Source organism: Vicugna pacos, chromosome 13 (assembly GCF_048564905.1).
Source record: "Vicugna pacos chromosome 13, VicPac4, whole genome shotgun sequence".
Classification (NCBI taxonomy): Eukaryota; Metazoa; Chordata; class Mammalia; order Artiodactyla; family Camelidae; genus Vicugna; species Vicugna pacos.
In genome coordinates, this window is record NC_132999.1 from 50,284,001 (window position 1) to 50,297,707 (window position 13,707).

Consider the following 13,707-nt stretch of genomic DNA (forward strand, 5'->3'; position numbering starts at 1 on the left):
CTGCTCAAGTGGTTGCCACTCTCATCACAGGGGCTTGTGTTGGGCCAGCGTGAAGGCAGGGAGATGGCCTTGATGGCCTCTGGGTTTCCCCTCAAAGCACCAGGTGCCTGGCAAGTGTGCGGACCCAGGACTGGCCTAGCTGGTGATGCCCTGGGAATGGTGGTAAGGTAGCCCCGCCCAGAATCTAGCCCTTGTCCTCAAGCTCCTGCTGGTGTGACCCTGGGTGAATCACCCACCTGGCTGGACCCCACTCTGATCCTTCTCACACACTTGCAACTTTGGGCAACCCACGGTCTAGGTGAATTGAGGAGGAGTTGTGAACCCAGTACGCCTTCTTTGACGGTTAGGTCCAGGCGGGCTGTTTAATTCTTGCAATCTGTTCACACCCTCTGGATTTAGGGTGTGATACCCATTTCACAGATGGGACAACCGAGGCCCAGAAGGAGAGAGCGACCTGCCCAGATCACCAGTGGGTAAGAGCTGTAGGGACAGGCCTTTGCCAATGGGCCCTGGAGGGTCATAAATGAGGGTCAGAGCACTAATCAAGGTGACATTGGAGCTGTCAGTAAGTTGAGCTCAGCTGCTGGAGGCTTGATGGGCAGCCCAAGCCAGGTCCAGAGGGCCAAGGTAGGGCCTTCCCGAGGCAGTCCCCATCCTCCCCACAAAGCACTCTGCTTTGAAACGCTTGGGGCCTGTCCTCCAGGTCATCCTCACCTCAGGGGTTAGACAATGTGATACCCACTTGACAGGTGTAGAAACTGAAGTCCAGAGGAGGAGAGGGACTTGGTGGGTTAGAACAGGATGTGATTAGAGGGTTAGACTCTTAGCACTGAGCTTCAGAGCAGGGCAGGGCTGCTGGTGGAGTCCACTGAGACCCTCTCATCTTCTTCCCAGGCCCACCCTCCTGCATCTGCAGGGAGCAGCTTTGGGCCCTGAGCCTGGGCTGGGCCCTAACATCCTTTGTTTGGAGCCCAATTTTCCAAAACCAGGCTCTTTTCCTGCAGGATGGGCTCCAGGAAGACACCGTGGCTAGATGCCTTCTGTGTGGGACTTTGAGCATGTCGCTGACCATCATTGAGCCTCAGTTTTCTCACCTGTGAACTGGGGACAGTGGTAGACCTCCCTCATGGGGATAATGCAGGTGAAAGAATGCAGAGCATGTCAGCTGCTTAGACACTGGAGTGGAGGAAGTATTCTGTAAAAGTCAGCTGCTGTTTTATTTCCGTTCCTGCTAGTACTGCTCTTAGCCTGCAGAGGTTCTGGGGGAAGGGGGCTTCCTGGAGGAGGGGCTCTCAGGATGAGCCCCAAAGGCAGGAAGGCATTCCTGACAGGGGCCATGCCTGAGCTGCAGCTCTGAAGTATGGGAGGCAGAGAATCCTTGGGACCAGCAGCAGCAAGAGGAGGTGACGGGAGGGCCCCGGCGCAAGCAGCCCTGCCTCCCCTCCACTCTGTCTCCCTTCCTTCTGGGGGCCCTTGTCTGGCCAGTGGCTGATTCTTGCAATCAAGTCAGGGACTTTCAAAGCTCAAAGGGCCTCAGTGAGCAGGTTGTGCAGAGGGGAAACTGAGGTATGGCATGAAAGGACTGGGCCCCTGTTGACCAAGTGAGCCAGGCCAGGGCTCCCCACCCAGCTTTCACTGTGGGCAGCCGAATGAAAGAGATCTTTTCTGAAGGCCCATCTTCTTTCCTCGGGCACAGGAAGTTCCGTTCTGCTCCCAGTGTGAAAGCCAACCCCGTGGCTCTGAGACTCTCTGGCGCCCTGGCCACGTGTCGCCGCCTTGGCCCCCCTTGGCCCCTCCCTGGCCGTGGCTCCAGTGTTCCACAGCAACAGGGAAGCAAGTCCCAAAGTGCTGTTAAAACTCCCCCCTCCAGGAAGTCTGCCCTACGTGGAGGCAGAATAGCCCATGGTGGGAGTGTGTGCTCTGAGGCCACATTACCTCCTTTGTATCTCAGGGCAGCCGCTTAGCATAAGACTCATCTTGAAGCCTCAGTGGCCCCATCTGTAAAGTGGGGCCAAAAGGAGAGTGTCAGGAGAAAAAGCAGTGGACTCAGAGTCGGGGCCTGGGTGCCAATGCTGGCTCTGCTGTCCTGGCTGTGTGTCCCAGACTGAACTTACCATCCTGGCCTCAGTGCCCTGGTCTCTATGTGGGGGTATAATCCTGCCTCCCTTGGCACCAGCTAGTGTAGAAGTGACCTTGCAGATGACAGTGACCTGTGCGGGTGAGGAGAGTCCAGAGACCTTGTTTGGCCAGCACCATGACCTGTGAGGGCACCACGATGTGGACACTGTGGCTTGGGGTGGGGCAAAGGGGTGTGACTTGAGTGAGGCCACTAGGCTGCAAGCGGCAAAGCCCATCCTCGAACCCAGGCCAGCTGTGAACCCCGCCCTCCTTCCGCTGGGCCACAGGAGTATCTGTAAACACTTTGTACACAGTGTGACTCAGAAACGGGACTTTATTCACCAGTGGTGATGATAACAAGGCCTGAGGTTTTGCACCAGCTTTTGTGTAGCCCCATTGGCTCATGTCAGGCTTGTGGTTGACTAAGACACCCAGATCCTCTGCACCCAAGCTGCTGTCAGGTCAGTCTGCGGTCTCCAGAGCTATCCAGCCGGCTTCCTGCCTGTTGAGATTGTTCTGAATTCATTCGTGCCCCAGCTCATCCAAATTGCCCTGCCATTTTCAGTGGCCTCAGCAACAAGGGCAGTTTCCTCCAAGGCCTGTCAGGACTGGGGCCTAACCCTGCGGCACTCCCCCAGAGCCTGCCTCCTGAGGGGTATCCATCACCCAGTCCTCGGTGGCTAAGGTTAGACAACCAACCAGAAAAGGATATCTCAGACTTGGAGATTGCAAACTTGCAGCCCCTGGGCAGGACACGTCCTATAAAGTGGGTGGGTTATTTGTTTGTTGTTGTTGTATTCAGTATTTGAATTAATTGCCAACATGTAAAATCTGGGAGATTTCACATAAAAGCTGGTTTTTGGCTTCTGGTAAATTAGAAGCTCTGGCAACACTGGGCCCACCCCAAGCAAGGCGCCAGTCAGCTGGACTGGATGGCAACTGCCCCTTCTACAAGGCATACCCTCTCCAGCCTGCCCCAGTCCCCACCCATCCCACATGCTTCATTTATGTGACTTGCCCGGTCCCCATAGTCATCTGAGTTTGCAGCCCCAGCTCCAGCCAGAGCCACCTCAGTCCACAGTTTCCCTGTTGCCAAGGATCCTGGGAGAGAGCAGCGGGGTTGGGGGGTGCCTGGCTGGGGGCCAGGTGGTCTCATTTTGGCTGCCAAGCGTCCCATGGGCTCGGGCCTGGGGCCTCCTCAGAAAGTGGGTTCCCTGGTCCTTGGTGACTTGCTGAGCCCACTGTGGCTCCCAGGGAAACCTGTTGCATCTCTGAGGGCTCTCAGAGGCCTATTTGAGCTTGTGGCTAGGATGTGCAATGAGCCTGGGGGTCTGCGGGTACCCGAATCCCTTGCATCCACATTTTGAAAATCAGAAATCAGGCCCATTCTGAAGCCTCCAGCTCTGTCCCCTCATTCCCATTAGCAGTGAAGCGTCATCTCACATTTTTCCAGGCCCCCAGGATGACATCTTCGAAGCCTCAGGAAGCACGGTGTGTTTTATTTTACCTCCCACCTACTTCTCTCTTCTCTCGCTCTCAATCTAGAAACTTTCACATGTCACTGCAGACCCCAGGACTCAGGCAAGCCTTTCCATCTCCCCTAGCCCCTCCCTAACGCTTTGCTTCCAGGGATCCTAGATCTTGGAGATCCTTCCCCCTTCTCACTGTGTGACCTCAGGCAAGACTTTTCACCACTCTGAGCCGCGGTTCTCTTGTCTATAAAAAGAAGACTTGGCCAGCCTGCCTGCCTGGCCTCCTCCCTCAAGGATGGGGTGGAGCAGAATGGGCCAGCCTTCGCCAACAGGCTGATCAGTGGAAGGCTGTTCATCCCTCGCAGTGAGCAGTCTATTCAAATGTCTGCCCTGGAGAAATCCCCCGACACAAGAAGGTTTGTGATCAGAGACTTTCTTGGGAATGTCTCATGCGAGGGAATAATGGAGGTAAAACAGCCTAAGTGTCCATCTGAGAGGAACAGCTGAGTGGACAGCGGCCTCCAGTGGATGTGACAAGCAGGAGTGAGGGACACCCACGGGCTTAGCAGTGCTACCCTCCTCCCACTAGTGATCCTCACTGTGTCCCAGGTGGGCTCCCAGGGTTTCCCAGGAACTCTGTTGTTTCTGTGGGGCTGGGTCACTCTCCCCATCTTACAGATAAGCAAACTGAGATGGCCCCCCAGGGTGTGCTACTCAAGGAGCAAATTACAGAATGATACAACCAGGCTGAGACCATTCCAGAAAGTTCCATGAGAAGCTTGCTCTGTTTTACATGTATGAAAAGACAAAAAAAGGGGTGGGGGGAGCTCGAAAGAGAGACCTCCAAATTGATCACATGGGTATTTCTAGGCAGGGATTGAGAGTGGGTCAGGGGAGCCATTAGCCTTACCTGTAACGCTTTTATTTTTGTAGATATTCACGTGTTGCTTGTGAAATCTAAAAGGAGTAATTGAAAAAGTGTGTGTGTGTGTGTGTGTGTGTGTGTGTGTGTGTATGTGTGTGTGTTGGTCCCTGCAAGTTTAATGTCATTTGAGAAGCCTTGAGGGTGGCCTTGGCTGGCTGCTTGACGGCAGAGCCTGGCCACCTTGACCCTGCCAGCACCTCTGAGGTCTTGGAGGCGAGGCTGGGGTCCATCTGGTGTGGGCCATGGCAGAGGGATAATGAGAAAGGCTGGCAGTTTCTCCAGGTGTGATGTCTCAAGCCAGGTACACTGGTCCCCTGTACCCAGCTTCTGGACAGAGATGGGAGTCCAGCCCCTCACATAGTGCCCCACACCACTTCCCAGCATCCTGCTGAGTTTCCCCTCCTGTCTGAGGCCCAGAGAAGAGAAGACATGTTCTGGGTTCCCTGGGCAGCTCCAGGCTGGAGGAGCCCACATTCCCATTCCAGGGCCGTCCCCATTACCCTCGCAGGTGTGTGGCGGGAGCGACGCTGGGAGGCAGATGGTAGCAGCAGCCCTGCGTTCTCTCCCTGACTCCCACAGGAGCCTGCTTGAGCCCCTTTCTCATGCCTACTGCCTCAGATTCTCTTTCTGCCAAAAAGTGTATCGTAGAGGTTCAGGTCACAGGTTTTGATTTGAAACTGCACATTCAAATCTTGACCCCCACAACTCCAGGCTCTGTGGCCTGGAGCCCCTCTCTGAGGGTCACCTATGGAATAAGTGAGTATTCCTGCTCACAGGTCAGAGTGAGATCATGGCAGCGCCAGGGTGGCACATACTGACCATTCTCTGTTCAGAAAAGAGGTTGGTGGTGACCTACCCTGCAGAGACCTTAGGTTGGACCTCACGGAGAACTTCCCAGCAGAACAAGGCATTTCTGTTCCCCTGAGACTCAGGAACCAGCTGCTCATAGGCTCCCATGCTCTGCAGGCCATCGGCAGAAGCTGGAGGACCAGACCAAGGCGTTCCCCGACCGCTTCGGGGAACTGGAGCGTCTGCGCATGCGGGTGACGCCAAGCACGCCCAGCCCCCGCGGCTCACTTAGCACCACGAGCCACTTCAGCAGCCAGGCCCAGACCCCCATCCAAGGTACGGCACAGCGGGACTGCAGTGGGGAAGGTGGATGGGGACCTGGACCTGGATGTGGTCCTTCTGCTCCAGACCAGTGGCTCATCAGAAGGTCATTCGCTGCTCTGCCCTGGTTTAATAAGGAGGCACATGGTGCCCATTCTCTCCTACACATCTGCTCTGGGGGCCTGCTCGGTGCCTGGTCCTGGGCTCGGCCCTTCCTTCATTCACTCAGCAAACGTTTATTGTCACCCACCATGTGTCATTGCGGGGCCTGGCCCCAGGGACCAGCATGAATGGTTAGAGTCCAGGCTCTCCCTGTTACCTCAGGGAACAGTGCACCAGTCAAAGTTGGGCAGGACTTGCCCAAGGAGCCTGAGATAGATGCTTGTCTGATGAGGACACCATGGCCCCCAAGCCCCAGCTTTCTTGTCTGAAAGTGGGGTGGTGGTGGATGCCTCTGCCTGGACCCAGGATGACATTACCGCACTCAAACAGACTTTTGAGTAAACTGTAAAGTGATGTTGCAGGCTTGGAGAGACACACAGCATCCCCTGAGAAAGGGCCCCATGCAGCCCAGAGATTCTTCCCAAACATGAAGGAGGAGGGAGACCTCTGGGCTGAAGCCCAAGGTGGAGTCTACCCCTCATGGCTGGATGAACGCAGTGGGCACAACTGAACCTGATCTTGGGCAGGCCACCCAGGTGTGCAGGTGTGCAGGCGCCAGGCACATGGCAGGTGCTCAGCAGATGGCTGGATGATGAATATTGGCTCTCTAGGTTCTCTTGGCCAGGGCGCTGGGGTTAAGGAGGCTGAGTGCAGAGCTGGCCCTCAGGCCAGGCGACGGCAGAGAGCGCTCGTCACCAGGACTGGACGGAGGTGGGAGGGCTGGCTGCTGTCATGCACTGTGGGTGTCCTCGAGGCCCTGGTTAGAACCCATATGGCAGATGAGTGAATTGAGGCTTAAGAGGTTCAGAGCCACACTTGGGTCACACAGCCCATCAACAACCAGGTTCAAAGTGTCCACAGCATCTGCCCCCAGGAACTTCCTGCACTTCTGAGAGCAAAGGCAAGGGAGCCCCTACTGGGAGCCACCAGCCCTTGCCATGTGTGCCAGGTACGATGCCACGATGAGGGGACTTGGTGCAGCCTCCTGGTGTGAAGAGAAGGCACCTCCTTTCTGGCCTGGGAAGCTGGGCCTTGGCCCTGCTGAGCCCCCAAGGAGAGGAGAGGCCCCAGGTCCGCCCTGAGCCATGGGCCATGGAGTTTGAGACACTCAGCAGCTCTCGAGCCCAGGGGCTGCAGGGAGGGTCCGACCTCAGGAGGCTGCGGCTGGCGCTCGGGGCTCATGCCCACCCCTGCCCAAAGCTGTCTGTGCTCCAGTGCCCCACAGGCCAGCATTTGTCCAGGCACAGCAGCCTGATACTCCAGGCCTTTGCCTGCCATGAGTGGAGCTGGGACCCAGCCAGGGAGCTCTGGACTCCAACAGGTGAGGGCAAACAGTGGTGTCCTTTCCTGTCCAGCAGCTCCCGTGAAAGAAGAGCCCACCACTCTTCCCAGCTGTGTGGACAGAACTTGGGAATCAGCACCTGATGGGGCCTGAGGCAGGCCTGCCCACCCTCTGTCCAGCCCACTAGGGCCAGACCTGGCCCAGCAGTGGGCAGAGTCCTTGTCTCCCCCGGACTGGGAGGAAAGGAGGTTGGGCCTGTGTTGGGCAGTGGCTGACGCAGTCCGTCCCCTTCTGCTGTATCCTGAGGCAGGGTGCTCCCTAACCACCCACAGCACTAGACTGCAGGCAGCCTACAGGGTCCTTCACACCAGCCATGCCCCTCGTCCTCGGGCCTGTCCCCTTTGGAGTGAGAGGAAGGGCTTTTGACCACCAAGACCAAGGAGGCAGCGTGAACTTTGCAGTCAGGTAGACCTAGCTAGGAATTTGAGCTCTACCACATACTGACTGTGTGATCTTAGGCAACTTGCTTCACCCTTCTGAGCCTCAGTTTTCTCATCTGTAAAGTGGGAAGAAGGAATATCGATCACAGAGGGGTATTAGGAGGGCGGGCTTGGGGAGTCACTCTCACTGGCCCTCCCTCCTGGCGGGACAAGCCTCTGCTTTCAGACTCCATCTTGGGGGCCCCCTCAGGATGCTCCACCACCACTTCTCTGGGTTCCTGTTAATAGCTTTGACCCCCCAGCTTTGGTCACTGGCAAGCAGTGCTGAGGCCCCAACCCGTCTGTACCCCAGTCCCCAGCCCCCCAGCTGCGGCCGCCCACAATGGGGGCTTCTCACAGCTCAAAGGGCTCATTCAGCCACCACACAGCAGCTGGGGCAATTTGGAGAAGAAAATAAACATTTCCTTCCAGTGTTGGGATTGGCTGCTCGACAGCGGCCTGGCCAGCTCTGGTTTCCTGGGGCTACTGGGCTGGAGGGGGTGGGGATGGGGGTAGGAGCTGAGAGGGTGCTGAGGGCAGACGCTCCCCTTACCCTGCGAGGAGGCAGGATGGGACGGCAGCAGATCAGGCTGGTCTGCCTGCAGCCCATGTGGCCCCCAAGGGCCACACACACAGGCCCACCTGGCCTGGCTTTCTGCTTCTGGGACTGCAGCCCCCCCATGCCAGGCCCCCCTATCGCATCCTGGGGTCCCTGTTTAGGTTTCCTTTGTTTAGAAAATGGGTTCCTGTCAGCTGAGCAGCACTCACTTTGCTGGGCTCAGAGCAAGGTGTCAGCCTCACACTTTGCTGTGCTTGGGGTGCCAGGCACTGCCAACAAGGATTCTCCCCTGGGGTTTGGAAAGGAGAGCACGAGCCAGACTCCCCTGAAGCCGTGGGCTTCCAAGCAACACTGACCAACCAAGGGGTCTGTTAGGAGGGGTTCCAGATGTGCCAGAAAAAGTCACCCAGACCCTTGTTCCCACATCTCCCCACCTTGAGCCTGGGAGCATCGTTCCATTCTGATCCACATACAGGACCAGAGCCTGCTGCTGAGGAAACATCCCCGCCCCCAGTTGAATCAGGAAGACCCCAAAGCCCAGAGAAGTTACAAGTGTCATCTGAGGTCATACAGCACCTCAGGCAGATCTGGGAAGCAAGGCCTGAAGGCACCCACAGCTCTAGCCTCAGCCACGCATCAGTGACGGCAGGCTGTGCCCACCTGGAGCTGGCCAGGGACGGAGGCTGGCCTCCTCCTGAGTCCTCTCCCGCCTTTAGTCTTTGGTGGGTAGAGGGCACGGGGACAGACAGACTTCATCTTGGGACTGCTGCTGGGAACTCATCCACCTACCGCTGCTGCTCAGAGTCACCCTCTTGGCCTGGTACAAGGAACGCCGAGTGTCAGGGGTGCACCTTCGCAGGGCCCTGAATGGGCCAGGTCTCCTGTGTGCCCAGAACAACAGAAACCCTCATCAGGCCCCTACTCTGCCCAGTGGAAGCACCTTACGTGTATTAACTAATTTAATCCTAGGGACTGTTATCACCTCCATTTTTCATGTGGGACAACTGATGTACAGAGAGGTTAAGTGACTTACCCAAGGACACACATCTAGTAAGTGTCAGGACCGAGATAAGTTTCTAACCTCAGAGACCACACAGTTAACTTCCATTCTGTGCTGCTTCGAAGATGAGACAGCTACCTCTCAGGCACATGTCAGAGCTCAGGGCTGAGAACCCCAGGATTCTATGCCACGTCCAATGTGCTGTGTGACCCTTAGGCAAGTGCCTCACCCTCGCTGAGTCTCAGTTTTCCTATTAAGGAGTTTAGACTCAATCTTGAAGCCCCTTTGAATGTTGAGGTTTCGGGGGTCTGTGACTATAAAAGTACGGGGCGGAGACTGGGGTACCTTTGTCTTGGAGCCCTTGGGGAGCCAAATTCCTGTGAGAGCCAGGGCGGAGCCTGGGCTGGACACTGGGTCTCTCTGTGACGAGGGCAAGGTTCAGGCCACCAAGCCCCTCTGGCTGCCATCTCACTTTGCTGCAGGGGCAGGTGAGTGTGGTATCTGATCCTTGTCTGGCCACTAGTCAGCTTCAGCCTGCAGGGCAGCCCTGGAGACACAGGTCCAGGGTGAAGTATGGGGTGGGAGTGGCAGACAGAGCTGCTGTGGACCCAGAGCCCCCACTACCAGCAGAAGCTCATGTAACCTAACTGAGCCCCACCTGGGCTGGAGAGGTGCAGGCCCAGCAGAGAGCAGAAAGCAGAGGCCTCATGACGAGTTCCAGTGCTTTCTGTGCAACCTCAGGAGAATGGATCTTTCTCTGCCTCTGTTTCCTTATCTGCAAAAGCAGGGCCTAACTCCCAATCTCATAGGAACGTTGGAGACCCTCCTCATACCCATGGTCTTGCTAGCTCTTAACGGGGAGGGAGGGAGGGAGGGAGGGAGGCGGGAGCTGACGGGCCAGGCTGCAGGGCGGCGTGTCCTGGCCTGTCCTCAGCTCCCCACACACCAACAGCCCAGCTGGGGGCCCAGCTTCACCCCCTCAACAGGCCTCTGCTCTGGTAGGATGTGAAGAGGATTCCAGGAGGAGAAAGAACAGCCCTTCTCCTTCTCTGCCTGCCCCAGCGACCCCCTTGGCCACCTGCGGCCCAGTCGCCTGCTCTCACCTGTTTCCCAGGTGGGGCAGTGTTCTGAGTCAGGCAGGCTCCAGCCCCCAGGTGACTCGGGGCTATCGGACAGAACCAGAACTAGAACCAAGGATGCCCCCCAACAGGCCTGTGAACCAGAACCTGGGGTCATTTTTAAAGAAGGATCCCCAGGGTGATGTTGGGCTGCGATTGACCATCCTCCTTGCTGTCCCCAGGCACCTCGGACCTGAACCCTTTCTCCGACCCCCGCCAGTTCGACCGCTCCTTCTCAGCGCTGCCAGCTCTCACAGAGAGCCGCTTCCCCGATCCCAGGATGCATTACCCGGGGGCCATGTCAGCCGCCTTCCCCTACAGCGCCACACCCTCGGGCACGAGCATCAGCAGCCTCAGCGTGGCCAGCATGCCGGCCACCAGCCGCTTCCACCACACCTACCTCCCGCCGCCCTACCCGGGAGCCCCGCAGAACCAGAGCGGGCCCTTCCAGGCCAACCCGTCCCCCTACCACCTCTACTACGGCGCGTCCTCCGGCTCCTACCAGTTCTCCATGGTGGCCGGCAGCAGCAGCGGGGGCGACCGCTCGCCCACCCGCATGCTGGCCTCCTGCACCAGCAGCGCTGCTTCTGTCGCCGCTGGCAACCTCATGAACCCCAGCCTTGGCGGCCAGAGCGACGGCGTGGAGGCTGATGGCAGCCACAGCAACTCGCCCACTGCCCTGAGCACACCCGGCCGCATGGACGAGGCCGTGTGGCGGCCCTACTGACTGCCCAGGTCAAAGTGGACTGCTTCTGCCGGCAGCCGGGACCCCAAGAACCTTCCGGACAAGTGGCTGGCCCAGCTCCTAGGCTCAGGGCAGTCATAGGCCCAGAGTCCACAGTCCTTGGCGCCCCAAGCTGGTGGCTGGCTCTGAGAGCATCTAGTCCAGCCATGTCTTTGTACAGAGGGCTAGGGACCTCCCCCAGGACACCACTCCCAGCCCAGATCCTACTCATCTCATCCCACGTTCCTGTGGGCGCAGTATCTTTCTCCTGCCAGCTCCCCCGGAATGCCTTGGCTATCCCCAGCTACGCTCGCTGCTGTCACGGGGCCCAAGCCTCCTGGGACAGAGACCATCTCTGTTTCAGAAAGAGGTGGCATTTGCCCATACGGTTTGGCCTCTTACCCGCGGGGTGCTGGAAAGACCTCCCCACCTCACCTTCCTGAGGGACCCCACGCCCCATGGGCCCAGCCCTCCCTCCACGTTTACGCAAGTTGAGTTAAAACTGGAAAGTCCCCCAGCCCTGAGAGGGGGTCCCTCATTGTATGGGTGGGGAAGGAACCCATCTGGAGGACCCAGGAAATTGCTGGCAGAGGTGGAATGAGAACACGCCAAAGCCCACGCTTCACTCTGCTCCCCCACAACTCCCAGCAGCTAAGAGGCCCTGACCCCATCCCAGCCGGCTGTGGATCCCAGTCCCCAGAGCAGACTAGCCTGTGGCAGCAGGTCCCTAAAACCAGGGAAAACATCTGCAGACGGGTCCTCCATGCACTTTACCAGCCCAAGGCATTCATCCTCTGTTCTCCGTAGGGGCAGGGAAGGGTCCCTTCCCTCTAGGCGGGTCTCACAATTGCCATTTTTGGAGAGAGCACAGGGACCAGATAGGTCCCAGCAGAAAGCTTTGGGGTGAGGGGTCACGGAGTCAGATGTCAGCATCCCTGTCCCACCTAGGTCCAGCCAAGCTGGGCACACCCACAACCCCCAGCCTCCCAGCCTCTAACCTACAGCTCTCTGTCTGTAACGAGACTGCTCCCAAAGCAGTTTTGAGCAAAAAACAGTTTTTAAAGATGATTTTAGGGAAAGAAAAAAAAAAAGCTTGTCAGCCATTTTCAGACACAAAGCCTCTTACAGGGACCTTACCCCGTGGTAGTAAGCTATACCCTCCCCGCTCTGAGAGTGTGGAATTGTTAGGATCCTAGTACCTCCTCAGGAGGCCACATTCCTTCAACAGCATCCCACCAACTTCCACCAAAGGCCAGCCCTGGTGCAGAAAGAGGGAAACCCTGGTGAGATGCTGAAGTCACGTCCGTCGCTCTCGGGCACTTGTCCGAGAGGGTGTGTGGGTGTTCCGGTGGAGGTGAGAGGCGGAGTGTGGCGGCTGCGTCGTGGCAGAACACAAGAGCTGTAAGGGGCTCGCCAGGTCTCCCCTGCAAAATGCTCCTCAGTGGTTGTCTCTGTGATGGCACTTGGCCTGCCGTATCACCCCAGGCCGTGGCAACAGCCAGATAAGCACACAGGAGATGCACTGACAGGAAGCCCTTCAGGTGGTCTTATTCAAGCCCCTCCTGCTCCTGTTTCTCTTGTCCTACCCTCACTGGAAAAGGCAGTCTCCATCTCTTCAGAGTAGCCGCTGGGGGTGTCTTCTGACTCCCTTCAGCCAGGGGCGCTCTCCACCCCTTCTCAGGAAGCAGCTGCAAGACCATTGCCCTCGTGTCTTCACCCCTGTTCCCTGTGGTTGTAGACTGGCCCCAGGCCCGCATGGGAGGCACCCTTGGGTTCCCAGTGCGCAACACTTTTAGCCCCTCCCCAGATTACTACCCCTTCCTGATGTCCGAGCCCTGATGGGGGCAGGCACAGGAAATAAATTGACCCCCCCCACCTCCCACTCCCTGACTGAAAGTGATGGCAGCCATGCTGAGTCTGTTTTTCAAGGCCCGTAGTGGGTTCCAATGGCTCAGGCTGGTAAAAATGGGTCCTTATTTACAAGGCTGCTTTAAAGTTGTACTAGGCAAACACACTGATTTAGAAAGCACAAAGAAGTGAAGAAGTTTGGGTACCATGTTACTATAAGCTTGTTGGTGGTGAGTTCAGATGTTTTGTGACATATTGTCATGCTGAAGTGTCCATACCTGCTACGCTCATATCTTCCGTAAAACTGTCCCAGAGCTGGAAAGAGGGTGGAGAGGGGTGAAAACTGCTTTGCACTATAATTTGCTTAATGTGTTTGTTTTTAATGCACAACTTACTTGTACAGTAAACTGTCTGTCTTCTGTACTATTTAACTGTAAAATGGAATTTTGAGTGATTTGTTACAATAATATAAGTCTGAGATGTGCTGAAGGAGCCAATGCCAGACTTCTAGGGCTGTGTGCATGGCGGGTGGGAGAGGATGGAGCCCCGTCACCGTGGCCAAGGAGGAGTGAGGCGGGGCCTGGGGGCAGGAACAGGGCTAACCTCACTGCCTTGGAGATCCCCAGTGCCCTGGCCTCCTTGCACCCAGCTCCATCAGGAATGGCCGTCAAGGCCACCCTAGGCCAGTACAGCTGGTGAGGCCTCCTCCTAGTGTGGCTAAAACCCTAAGGGTCGTCAGACAGGTCCTCAAGACTCCACCATCCCTCTTCCCCTCATAAGGGACCCGTGACTTTTCACAAATAAACAGATCAAGCAGAGCTTGTCCCCCAGGCTCTGAGTTGGGGAGGGGGCAGAGGCAGGTGAATAAAGCAGTCTTGGTGAGAACCCCCTCTGCGAACTGCTTGCAGGG

General features: G+C 57.1%; 1 protein-coding gene across 2 annotated transcripts in view; it reads left to right on the top strand.

Annotated features, from left to right (window-relative positions):
* RUNX3 (RUNX family transcription factor 3) overlaps positions 1–13,220 on the top strand; it is a 60,349-nt gene extending 47,129 nt beyond the window's left edge. For both annotated transcript variants that reach the window (XM_072975094.1, XM_072975093.1), the window contains exons 5-6: positions 5,482–5,640; positions 10,408–13,220. In XM_072975094.1, coding sequence (XP_072831195.1) covers positions 5,482–5,640; positions 10,408–10,952 — 704 coding nt within the window. In that variant the 3' untranslated portion in view covers positions 10,953–13,220. The remainder of the gene's footprint in view (positions 1–5,481; positions 5,641–10,407) is intronic.
* Positions 13,221–13,707: the final 487 nt, after the last annotated feature.